Source organism: Pelmatolapia mariae, linkage group LG23 (genome assembly GCF_036321145.2).
Source record: "Pelmatolapia mariae isolate MD_Pm_ZW linkage group LG23, Pm_UMD_F_2, whole genome shotgun sequence".
NCBI classification, from domain to species: Eukaryota; Metazoa; Chordata; class Actinopteri; order Cichliformes; family Cichlidae; genus Pelmatolapia; species Pelmatolapia mariae.
The window spans coordinates 46,262,501-46,276,381 of record NC_086246.1 but is presented as its reverse complement, the minus strand read 5'-3'; the positions used below and the strand labels follow the sequence as shown (position 1 = coordinate 46,276,381).

The 13,881-nt window shown below is 40.1% G+C and overlaps 1 protein-coding gene across 1 annotated transcript; it reads right to left on the bottom strand.

Annotated features, from left to right (window-relative positions):
- Positions 1 to 5,736: 5,736 nt before the first annotated feature.
- On the bottom strand, positions 5,737 to 11,111 carry fstl3 (follistatin-like 3 (secreted glycoprotein)). Its single transcript, XM_063467373.1, has 5 exons — positions 10,899 to 11,111; positions 10,331 to 10,516; positions 8,489 to 8,704; positions 8,168 to 8,395; positions 5,737 to 8,057 (listed from the first exon to the last, which is right to left on the bottom strand). Exons 1-5 carry the CDS (start codon positions 10,966 to 10,968, stop codon positions 8,005 to 8,007), a joined length of 753 nt encoding a protein of 250 aa, XP_063323443.1. The 5' UTR covers positions 10,969 to 11,111; the 3' UTR covers positions 5,737 to 8,004.
- Positions 11,112 to 13,881: the final 2,770 nt, after the last annotated feature.

Sequence of the window (13,881 nt, the reverse complement as noted above, 5' to 3'; positions counted from 1 at the left end):
CAGCAAAGCTAACAATGTAACCAAGTTAGTTCCTAATGTGCTCTCTAGGTTGATGTTGTGTCTGATCTGGCCATGTGGGAGCAGGAAAGACACAACTGTCCCATGGGCTGAGATTAGAGAGAGTCTGATAGCACCGAGGTTTGCTATGTCTGCCAGACTGAGGTAAGCTATTGTCTCCCTGAACCCAGTGCGTCACTGCCATTGCAGTTGAATGCTCATTTTAGCAATGCAATCTGGGGACTGAGTGTCTGTGGGTCAGAATGAGGTCATGTGGGCAGCAGAAAACAACTACCAAGAGACCTTCTACATCATAGTTTTAGGTATAGAAGTTTAAAGTTGCTTTTAAACACTGGATATTTACCCTGAAACTTTGCAATAGGTGAAAATAATTTAGTCTGTTTCTTCATGGAGCTGCTATAAAGCAGCTTTTACTTTTTTTAAGTCAGACTTTTAATTAATTAATTAATCAGACTTTTTTTTTTTTAAGTCTGATTAATCTACACGCATACGTTCACTTGAAGTAACTCCTAAATACAATATTTGGTATTTTCATGACCTACTTTTAATGGCTTAATTTCTATTGAACTCAAAAAGACAGCAAAGTGTCGCAGCCAAGGGAGCAGACAGATATGGTGCAAGGGACACTGCTGCTTTTGTCACTCCATCAAGTTTTTCCAGACATTCCCGCCAGGATTGCCCCACACTGTTCCCCGGGGCCCCAGAATCACACTAACATACACACATAAATACACACACATGCAGACACTCAGCAATAACAGCCGCCTGCTGGAACTTCCTGGGCCTCTTAGTCATGCGTCACTTGTTTTCAGTCCCACCCATCGAAGACTCTCTCTTCCTCCAGACATACTCTGTCTGATGCCATGTGTCACAAAACTTGTGCATCTCACACACACACACACACACACACACACACGCACGCACACACACACACACACACACACACACACACACACACACACACACACACACACACACACACACACAGCAAAAAAATCAACATTAGTGATGGTCAAAGCTCTCTTTAACAAAATAAACCTTGTACATCTAAGAACATGAAGACATGCACAGCTTATAATCATATGTGAATCACAGCAGGCATCCCAGCGATGTTTTTCCACTCTGCTCGTGTTTCAGGATAAAACTCCATGGTACAGCATTAGTACATAAGTGTTTAGGATTACATCACTGAGCAGCTAACAAAATATAGATGTTGCTAGAGGAACATATGTGTACAATTAGCTACTTAGTTTCAAATGACTTGTTGTAGTGGAGTGTTTGTGGTTACTAACTGCAGATGTTTTGGCAAACTTTGATTTTGTCTGGTTTCATTAAGCAGTTGTTGCATTAAGTCGTGATAATCAGTCCTGATCATTAAGAGTGTGTTTTTTTATACCCTTGGCCCAATCAGTGTCTTTTTGTATTTGCTTCAGTGCTCCTGATTTTTGCCCTCTAACTTTGGATCCTCCTGATATTTTCCTCAAGAACCACCATTACATTTTTATTTCTATTTTTCTGTTTAAGAACCACTGGATGAACTGTCATACATTTGCTTGGTCAAACATCAGTGTTATCACAGGAAAAACACTGTAATCATTTCCTGCATAAACTTCAACATAGAAATTTTGGGTATGCTCGTATGATTGGAAAGGAAGAGTCACTGAGTCACTCATTCTCCATGAGGAATGAAGAGTATATTCAAATCTAAGTGAGTATTGATACAGTGAGGAAAGAAGCTACAGTTACAGTTTACAATAAAGAAGCCATGTAAGTAATAGGTTGCTGAATACAGTCTCAGAACCACTGAATGTGCTACAAAGAGAACATGAGCCATGTGTGAATCACTCAAGCTGCTGGAGTTTAACATGTTTGTCAAAGAGGCAGTACAAATACATCATCTAGATGTTTCAGTTTAATGACTAAATGTTATGAGTTGGGTAAAGTGGGAAATCCAGAGTTGAGACGTTGAGTTAACACAGAAGAAAAGTTCTTCAAATACCCATTTGAGACTGACCCATAAAGCAAGTTAATCCCCACACACCACACTAAAGAATATCACTATACCTTTTTAAAACTTTTTTTAAATACTTGGTACAAAGAAACCAAACAAAAAAACCTATGTCTGATAGTCACCCCAGCTATTGGAAGCCGCTAACCTGGATATCTTGACAGTGTTATTTGTGCTAATGCCTTCTAGAGCTTATTTAATGCAGTTAGCTGGCAAATACCAGTGTGGTGCCTGATTGCACAGATTCTTCATCCAAGAAATCTGGTGAGTGAAATTCAAGTAACCCTGCAGCAGATTGGCGAGCCGTGCAGGGCGTAACCTACGTCTCACCCTATGACAGCTGGGATAGGCTGTAACCCAACCGTGACCTGAATTAGATAATTGGAAGAAAAGGGAAGGATGGAAATGTAAGCCTTTCATTTGTGTGTTTCTTAGTATTAATTAGAAAATATCTGAGTAGTTGCATTTTCACCCATACATAGTAAATGTTGCTAACCAGTCCATAGCATAGAAAACATAGCACCCTCACTTCTCGCTCAAATGTAGCCGCTTCTGGTGACAGCCATAATGCTACACCCCAAACTTTAAATGCGGAGTCCACAAACCAGTGGGTGACATCAAGGTCACTATATTGTTCTGTTATATAGAAAAGTCCATGGCTTTTGCATGTTTTGTATAGATGTGTAAAGGTATTGTATGTCTGTCTGCATGAATGAAACTACAGAGTGCCATAATACACATAGAGCATCAACAATGTTTGTGTGTCTCATACCAGCAAAAGCGTATGCTATACACCACTAGAGTGTCCGCTAAACACGGTGTCAGTTCATTTAAACCATCTGTTTGTTTATAAGATGTTAAGCTTAGCATTCTGGAGAATAGATACCATATGAATCTCCTGAGCTTGTCGTTGGTACATTCTTCTTTAGCTAACAAAGGTTCTCTGAACAGGTGATTTAATTAGGTGTGTCCTGGTGGCTATTGCAGCTGTTTAGCTAAAAGAAATTCCTAATGAGCTGGAAAAATGAAATGAAAAGGCAACTTTTCCATTCTCATCTTTACTGAATTTACATGGTATGCTGTAACACACAACAGCACATAAATGCTCAAGCAATTTTCCATCATAACCATCCAACTTTCCATGATAAACAAGCAGGTAGCTGGCCAAAGCTAATAAAAAAGGTATTTCACTCTTGTTTCTGTAAGTGAGCCACCTGAAAAGCTGATGTGAAACTGGCCGTGGTCTGGTAGCTCTCCAAGCCTCAAACAGCACAATTGGACTTCATTTGAGTCAAGGTTAGGAATGTAATAGAGCCCCATTATCTCACTTGACTGACTTCATTTTCACTTGTGCAGTGTGATATTTCAGCACAAACCCAAACCAGAGCTAATTTACTTACCTTGTCAAATGTCAAGGCAGAGAAACAACAAGCGCCTATTTTCCCAGCATAAATGCTCCCAGAGACTTTAAAAACCACGACTAGACACTCCCTCAATAGTTTTTTGAATATAATAGTGAATTCATCAGGGATCAATATTTCATAATTATGTCTGGAATTATATTTTACAGAGAATCTTGCTGTATATTTTGCTTGTCCGGTTTCTCCCTGTGATTCCTAGTTCATATGGGACAGACCACACGCAGAGCCCACAGAAAAGGCAGAGGTCATGATGAGGAAGTGAAACAATTCACCAGGAATAATTTGGGACAATTAGCATTTACACAACTTCCTAACTCTGCTGATTTGTTGTTGATGATCAGTACTTGGATAACGCTGCTGTTTTGCACTACACTTGCCTGCAGTTTTACATTATTGTTGCCTCAAATGGCTCAAAGAAAGTGGCTTTGGTGATCGCAGACGTTTCTCAGAACTTTTGGGGGATTTTTTTGGACATCATTGTCTTTACCTGACATCCACAAATAATCTCTGAAAATCAGCTTTGAAATAACACTTCTACGGCATGAAACAAAACTTCCAAACATTGCCTAATTATTATTAATTGCTGTTTATTATAAAAGCTCTTTAGTGAGTTATAATCAGCAGTGATATGTTCCCTGACAGATAGATTATTTTGCTCCTAAAGAACATGTTACTCCAGATAAGCAATAAAAAGCAAAAAGCTTTCCCAAGAAATATATAAAACATCATCTGTAATTTAAAAGTATAAACTAAAAGGCTGATGCACTGGCTATTGTGTCAGCATAATAAACTATTGTCAGGCGTAAAATATTGCGCACATGTGGAAATTTGAAAGACTCGCCATGTAACAGAACAACTCTGGGAAATAATGTGTGAGGCAGATATTTTCTGATGGAGTGATGGATCTGATATCTATTAGTTTCAGCTGTGGGATGGAGATGTTTACAATCCAGTGGCGCGATCCAGAGAGTGGGTGGTCTCCAAAACACTCCACAGCACTGGGTTTCATCACAACATTGTTTCAGATCTAAATGTTGGCTGTTACTGGAAGTAGTATGGCAAGTTGGAGGAAATGATACCATGTGGACGTCATGAGAAAGAAGCTCGACATATCAGAACAGGATGATGATGCATCCTTGAAATTTCAGTGTGGGCGTCACATTATAGCCGCATGTGTTTGGAGGGATATAAACAACTCACCAAGGGGCTCTGATGTAACGTGTATGACTTATCCTTGGTCATAACAGGTGAGCTTCAACAGCAGAGGTGTATCCATACTCACACCCACACAGACTAACATACACCCACACACACAGACACACAAGCCTTCCAGGGGAAGCAAGGCTAACACCTCTTTGGATACACCACAAACCATAACATGTAGTAAAAGGAATGAAATATGGAGCAAAGTGGGCACAGCATTCCTGAGGTTCAGCGGTAGATGTAATTAGAATTGCTCTGAAATGGCTCATAGGTTTACTCTGTGGCTATGTTATTACCACCACTGCTATGACACAGGCCCATCATATCCGACATCAGCTGGAGGCCTACGTGGTAATGATGTCCAGGCTGTTCCTGGTGAAGATGTTACACAGTCATAATGACAACAACAAATGTTTTTTTTAATTTGTTTTAAACAAAATGTACCTAAATGAGCGTAGTTAGTCCACACACGTGAACCAAAACTCCTCTCTCGCTGTGTTTTCCACTTGTGTATTTTACAGGGAGACCACAGGTATTTCAAGATATGTGCCTCAAAAGTGTGGCAAATTCTTTATTGCGGTAGACATTCATTACAAATTCTTGTGGGGGTGCCATATTTTAAACTTTGACCAAAAAAGAGACTAGTTTGGTGGGGAAAATAATATAGATGGCAAAGGTGTGGGAATTTCTTTTAAATATTTATTACACAAATATGTTACTAGTTGGTTAAAAGTTATGATATATTAACATATAGAAAATGCAAGCTGTTTCAGCTCCACTCCAACTTTCTTCGCAAGTAGAAGGCAGAATTTTTCACCTGGGATGACAGTATTAAGGATATTTTCTAATTTTTTGACATCATACAGAGTCGGGGAATAGAATTTACTTTACTTTGGCTACGGCAACATGAATTCCACATTAATGATGGAAAACTAAACTGGCTTAGTAGCTACACTAGCTTCCTCTTTTGTCTATAAAACTCTAGTAAACCGTATTGAGATCATGGCTGTTTGCTCGATGACAAAAGCTGACCAATATGTGTATGCAAGAATGCCAGAGTCAAATTATTTGAATCAGTTTGGGTCTTTTTATACACAGTATACTAACGATGTTAAAATGTACATTTCTGAAAAAGCAACACATTTTACGAGTGGGCATAACAACAGCTTTGCTGTGGCATTATTATTTGCCCTGTTCGGACTAACAAAACATCTAATTCCATTCCCAGTGTAATAAAAGGGTACTTGGACAGGAATATAAACATCTGCCTAAAGTTGAACCAGATGCTGCTGCATGGCGGAGTGCAGGATTCAGAAGAGGAAGGCTAGAAACAGAAAAACAAGGGAGGTACTTTATACAGGAAAGTGAGTCAGTATCAAGGCCTCAGCACTTCGAAACATTCAATCCTTAGCTCCTTTACCCTTCATCCCCCTGACCAGTCACGCCTTTTCTAGAACGGGGGATATCCCTGAGGAGACGTGAGGAAAGCTGGACAGGCTGGATTTCATTCTCTCTTTCCTCTCGCATGAGGCCTTGCGAGGGATGTCAGAAAGGCAACTCACCCACTGCACGCACAGAAGACGAGGCCTAACCACGGCACACATAAACTGGCAACCTCTGTCTGGCTGCTGGAGCCTGATCCACCACCCTAAACCCCAGCTGATGAGTTCCATTTAAGGGTGCAAGTATGATCTCATTTGGCCAAAGTGATTAAGACTGTGACACAGTTAAGAAAAATTTATATATCATCAAATACATGTCAGATGCTGTTTCACATGCTAAAGTATTGTTATTAAATTACAATTGAGGCAATAACAAGGTATAACAAGGCAGCTGGGAAAAGAACAATTATTTTGATTTCTAAAGAAAGAAGACGCACTGTGACACATGAAACTTTAAGTTGCTTTACAACGGCAGTACAAAAATACAAAAATATGTTGATGCATTTGTCATTCAAAGTTCACAGTAGGTACACGGGTAGGTGGTACACTTGAGATTGTTATTTACAGAAGGAAAGTTAACATGTTTCAAAGTACACTATCAAGGCTGTTTAGAGTATCCAGGCATCTGCTTTGAGTTTAATATGTTGAATTGGATCACTTGACTACTTTTACTTGTGTAGATGTGTGCAGTATTATGGCAGATTGACTCTGATGGCAATATAATCAGGTATTTTCAATTGGTCCAAATTGTACTTCATTCCCAGACAAATTTAATTTTCCTTTAAGTCAGGCGCTGCTAATTACATTTGTCTGTCCTGTAAGTTATTTAAACAAAAAAAAAATTCAAAACAAATCAAAGCAGCAAAACAGCATCAGAACTAACTTGCATGACGTACAAAAAATATTTTACAAAACAAAAAAAAGCATTCAACAGAGGAGGTATTGTAGAGGGCTCTGGGTTGTACCAACAGCCTTCTGAGACTCCCAGAAACACAACAAAACTGTTAATTTCGGTGATCAGCGGGTGGCCAAGAGTTTGGCCTTCAGAGTAAACATGTGTGTGGGGGGAATAGAGACTATACAGATTTGTTTAGACTGAACCCCGTCCTCACCACCCTAAATGAAGTATATGCAGCTGAACTGTAGTTGCCACGTTGTTGTTTGTGGTGAATTGAAACCACATCAACAGACTACAAAATAGCATCAGCTTTCGAAAAAATTAGCTTTGCTTTCCATTAACTTGAGGGAAAATGTTTGTTTGTGGGGAATGGAGCCTTTAAAACTGTAAAATATTTGTAAAATGCCAAACCCAGTGACTTCATATATATATATATATATATATATATATGTACATTAAAAAAACAAACAAACAATAAATACTTTTTTTTTTTTTTTGCATGAGTGTGGCATGGCGTGGCCTGCGATGCCATGCAGGTGCGTCCACCTTCCCTGCACAGCACCGCAGGCCACGCCCCGCCACAAAGAGCTTTCATAGGGTATACTATTTTTGTTTTTTCTTTGACTTTCAACTTTTTTTTTTACCAGGCTAAAAAACATAAATAGAGTTTTAATACCTTCTCCAATAAATAGTACTGGTATTCTATTTACAATATGCACACATCTCCCAAAGAGCTCATGAGATATATCTGTCTCATGACAAATGCATTCATCTGCCTCCACTTTCCAAACTGAAACATAGTTAACAAAAATAGCTTTTTAGAGGCATGTGTGTGTTATTAAACACCTCTCTTCCAACAGAAGTGTCTCATATCACATCTACCATTAATATGTAGAAAGGGGGGAGGGGGTAGTGATTGTCAAAAAAAAGTTCCTTATGGGAAGCTAGTGGAGCAAAAATGTTTTATGATCAGGTCATATCCTGCAAAAAGGGGCTGCGTCAGGAATCGACCATCTAGACTGCGTTTTCCTCACTGCCATCCAAGATGTGAAATTTCCGAGGTGGACCTGCAACAAACAAAAAAAGAGCCATAAATTACTTTATTGTAGCAAACAATGTCACAGCAATGTAAAGACAGATAAAAAGTAGAAGCTGGCAGGTGTTTGAGCAATCTTACTGTTGCAGTGGCCATAGTGGCGGACTCCTATGGAGCGGCCGAGGAAGCAGGTAGCCCGGCGGAGGTGGCAGGCGCTTGGGTAAGTGACGTTGTCATTACCACAGATACGGTGCTCAGACGGCATGGGTATTGGGCAAGGTGCAGTGCGGCACATGACGCAGTGAGCACTGTTGGTCTGGTCGGTCACACAGGTGTGAGTTCCTGGACACACAACACTGGAGCACGACTCTGGGGAAATAAAGAAAAAAAAAGGCATTAGGGCAAAAGAATTGGAATGCTTAAGAACAAAACAGCTTAGCTTCCAGGGAAGGATGAACTTACTTCTGCACTCTCCATGGTACATGACCTCAAGGTCCGGGTGTCCCATACAGCGTGCCATAAGCAGAGAACACTCATCCTTATATGTCTTCCCATCGCTGCCACACACAGGATGCCTCCGGGTAATGTGAGAGCAGTCTGGAGAGCAAACACACTGAGGTCTTCCTGTCTTCATCTTGCAAACCTTCCCGGGACCACATCTGACTTCCTCACATGTCTCTACAAAAGCACAGTGTAATGTTACCGTATTAACAAGTCTGCAGACATCAGGTGATTCACCTGCGTTTTCATACAAAACAAGCTGGAAACCTGGGTTTTTTCCCAGATCACAACACAATTCCCACCTTGCACAATATTTATAATAATCACATCTCTTTATTGACCGTTACACACAGAGGTGTCTAGTCCGATGGAATGTGAGGCTGGCGTGTTTTCATAACAGATCTGTGTATGGCTGCACACAGACTGTGCGTAGGCTGTGAGGAAGAAGGAGTTCAAAAAGCTGTCAGGAAAGTTTACAGGCTGAAAAACGAGGAAGCTACAGGCTATTCTGACACCTCATAATGTCAAAGCACAGGAGGATCTGTAATCCTAGCGCAAAATCAACATGAGACAGTGCATACAGGTCTCTTCACGGGTTTCTGAGTCTGTGGAGATGATTCCTGATGAGCTCCGAGTCCCGAGGATTCTGTAAACAATTGGGAACTTATTTCCTGTCTCCAACAGTACTTTAATATCCTGTTTTATTTCAAAGCTGTGTTTTCATTGCTCGACTCCCTGGTCTGTTTCTATGGTTGATTTCAATCTCTCCCTTTCTGTCTTGCTGTCTGTACACCTTCTCTTCATGTCCTCTGCATATGCCACTAATGTCCAGAGTTGCTAGCTATTGGTTGTTATTTATTTGGCATGACACAACATGGTTGAAAATATTGATGTTTTCCTCCTACAGAAATCCAAACTATCAAAATAGCGCTGGACATTATGATTCCCAGGTGTCTGGGCAAATTTCAGAATGCAGGAAAACATTTTCCTGTTTGTGAAAGAAAACAGGACTCCTTTTTAACTAGCTTTGGTTTCCACCAGCCTCATTAATTTCCCATGAGTTACAGCGGTTTATTTTTATGCGAGAGGCATTTTAACAAAGCTTTAACTTGTTCTTTCTGCTTATTTAAAATTTATCTAAACAGAATTCACATCTCAATTTCTCCATGATGAGCCATGTGACACACCAAGGCAAACATGGGGCTGAGTGTATCCAAAAATGCCAGTAGCTAGTCTTTTTAGTGGAACTTATAAAACATGGAAAGAAAAGAAAAAAACATTGTTCACACGCAAGTTCTGCTTATGAAAACAGAATTTATCTGCAAGTGAACCTGAATGAACCTTGCAGAAATTCCATGGCAGGAAGCTTCTCAGGACAGCTGGAGTTTTGTATAATGCCTCTCCTTGATCCGCGTCTGCAATTTGTTAGAAAGCTGCATTGGGAACTCATTGTGTAAATATCTCACAAATGACTCAAATGAACCTTCACAAACTCTCTCCAAGAGACACAATGGTTACATTATGCAATGGAATACCCAGTGTATTAATCAAAACCCAATGATATTTAAGCTTTGTTTTTAAGTGCGCAAATTATATCTAGGGTATCAGCTGTTATTCCATGTACTCACCTTAAACTAACTACAGTAGCAGACCAAGCGCAGTAAATATTCAAAAGAATATGACTGTTAAGAATTAGGCAGCATCTTTTTATAGTTAATGGCAGTGACTAATCAGAGCAGTACATGCAACTTGTTTCTTATACTTGGCAGATGCAACTCATTACTTTCTTAATGGTTTGTTTACCTTTGCATGGTTTACAGGAGACAATACCCAGGAAGCCCAGCAGGCTGACTTCATTCATGGGCAGGCTGGTGTTGGACCATGCTGTGTCCAGGCGTCCCCCGGCACAGCACTCCTCCCTGGTCACCCCTCTCATCAGCACCATGTCGCACCTTTGATCTTGACTCTGCTGCAGCCAGCACATCCCAGCTGGAGATGGTGCCATAACAGATGTTAATTATTATAGGAATATTTATCTTTGTTACAGAAACACCTAGGAAGTGTATCATGTTATTACAAACGATTGTCAATCACACTTCATAAGTCTTGTTACAAATCTTTGTCTTTTTTAAAAATATTATACCATCTAGAACACTATATATTACATATGTCAGGAGTTTTTAACACATATCAGTAGTAAATAGCTTATTTCGAATTTACAAAAATTTACATGCAAAACAGGAGAAAAATGGATTGGGTTTTGTCAAAATCCTTCTTTCACAGTGATCATTTTACCAACATTTCTGCCATGATTTTTAAAGCATAGGACATTTTGTTCAAAATATGGAAAAAATGGAAAACATCTACTCACCGCTAACAGGATTCCTCCCAATCTGACAGAAAGTGAGAATCACCCCCAAAACAGAAATCAAAACGTTCATTGTGTATTCTGAGTTAGTTTAAAAACTTCTTCTCAAAAGGTTGTCTCAGCAAACACCTAGAAGAAAAGGTGATGGTCCTTTGGCAAATAGAGCTGATCACTCTGAGTTAACTTTGCAAGTAGCTCTGCCTTAAGTGAATGAATGTGTTGTGAATAAGTGATGTCGTTCCCCCTCTGTATAAATATTTATGCTGCTGGGATGGGCGATCCTCTCAGCCAGTAATAAGCCAGGGCAGGACACAGTTTGACTCTGACTCAATTTCCAGAGTCGGGAAATGATCCATGCCCTGCAGCACTAGACGGAGGGCACTTATATGACCTCACAAAACCTTTTCACACCACACTAAATAATAGAAATCATGAAAAGGGCTTGTTTTTTACGTTTTTCTAAAGACAGTAGTGTTTCCTTATATACTATTAATTAAAAAGATGAACCTTTTAATGTGACCTTTTTGTTGCCCGTTGGGGTCCAGTATGTTTTACTTTGTATAATTTCATTTAGCCTTTAATGGGGCACAGCTTGGAGATACTTATTCTCCTTTTTCTTTCTATCGGCTGCTCTGTGTGATTTTGGGACGTTGCCCATTGAAATGACACACTTATTTCTTATCTCATCATTCTTTTGAAGTGACCCTAAACTGTTCTTTCTGTAGTGTAAATCCAGCAGAAGGCAAAAGTTTCCCACAACAAAGCTGCAAATTATTATCCAGTGCCTATAATTATATGTATCTAGCAAATCCGAATATATGAAGCAATTTGCCTCGCCAGCACTGTCATTCCTTATTTTGTTGACTGTCTGGGTTTATCAATGAATGCTTATGTTTCGCACTACAGCTGCGGTTAGAATAATACTGAGAGACGAAGGAAAGAGTGGGAGTGAAGGTGGTCTGCCCTTGGGCAATATATCAAGTTCAATAAACAAAACTATGACATATATGTCTGTCCTTTCATTGCTAATCTACGATCAAACACAGACAGCCACAAGCAGCGAGACTGAAAACATTCAATAAAAAAAAAATTTAAAATGTGGACATATATACAATATCTGTCAAGTGCAGGGACAACAATGTTCTCGTAACACCACCCAGTCTTTAGAAATAGCACACTAGGAGCGAGTAGAGCCTAATCTATATTAATATTGTGTCAGATCAGGACATCTGCACTGCTTTTCCTCCTTTCCTGCACTCATTCACCCCCTGACACTGAGAGGTAATGACAAAGTTATGCGAGTCTGCCCATCTGTCTGTCACAGCTTTATTTTTAATGTTCCCTTTTGATGGTTGAGGGGGAAATGGAGGTAGCATATGCTGCAGTATCTGAGTCTTCGTGAATGATGTTGGCTTCTTCAACGGAGATCCCCAGGGCAACGAAGGAATGCTGCGTGACCTAGGAGGGGAGGAAAGACGAAAAGAGCGCAGCAAGTAATGGCTGTGGGTGGCCTGCCTCTTCGCTGGGTTTCTGCAGATCCACTGAGCCCCTCATATGGTTTGGATCATCACTGCTGAGTGATACAATGAATACAGGATGGTGGGAATTTTGGAGCATCCGCTGTATGATTTTTATTAGAGCATTTAATGTGTCCCATTTTTGTGGGATGCTAGTCTTTTTCAAGTGGCAGGGCTCTGTGGAGTACCATGAAAAAAATCCAGCGTAGACTGTTTCCATTGTGGACCAGTCAACACCTGCCTTGTCAGCACATCCCCGACAAGGCAGGTGTGGGGTTCAGTGTCATTCTGTAGATCACCAAAAAATTATTTTTTTTCAAAAACACACCACTGCCATCTGGTGGAGTGGTTTGGTGTATATAATGTAGCAGGGTTTTATCTTTGCTCACACGCATTTAGCTTATAACTAGGGATACGCATTCATTGAGCCCCTTTTGCTTTCAGAGTTGCCTTAATTCTTTGTGGCATAGATTCAACAAGGTAATGGAAACATTCATCAGAGTTTTTGATCCATATTGACAAGACAGTATCATACAGATGCAGATTTCTAGGCATTTCACAGGAAATCTCTCAATGCACCACATCTGAAAGCTGCTCTATAGGATTTAGATCTGGTGACTGGAGGCAATTTGAGTACACTGTTCAATGATTTGAGCTTTGTGATATGGTGCGTTATCCTGCTGGAAGCAGAACCAGTCAATAGGAAGATGGATGCACTACTGTCATAAGGATGCACATTGTCATCAACAATACTCAGACTGTGGCGTTTAAAGAATACTCAGTTGGTAGAAAGGGGCTCAAGATGTGCCAATTTTCCCCACACCACCACACCGGGATTGATCATGTTTATACCAAATTCTGATGCTACTATCTGAATGTCAACAGATATCCAGACTCAGATAAGGCACCCCCAATCTTCTACTGCGTTGTATCTAATTTGATAAGGGTTAGCTTCAGTTTCCTTGTTCTTAGTGGCACCCAGTGTAGTCTTCTACTGCTGTAGCCCATCTGTTTCAAGTGCTTTGTGTACATAGATGCTCTTCTGCATATCTTGGTTGTAATGAGTGGTTCAGTTATTTTTACAGTCACTTAAAAACAAAACAAAACAAACAAACAAAAACCCCCTCAAAAAAAAACTTTCTTCGCCATTGTGATGCCTGGTTTGAACTTTAGCAAGTTGTCTTTAGACCAAAGCTAGCTTAACTTAAGAAAAAGTCACACGTGGACTGCTAGACTCTGAAAGAGAAAACAAAGTGAGACTTTAACCTGTTTCTTCAAAAACAGGTTTAATGAACTAAAGAAACCAAGAATATAAACGCACCTCAGTTGCTGCCCCACATAGGAGTGAAAAAGAGCAGGTGGAAGGGATGCACTCCTTATATAATGCGTGGGTGAATTCAATTAAGGAACAAAGAAACTCAGGAGCCAATCAACAATGAGAAAATCAGGACTGGACTTCAGGTAAAGGA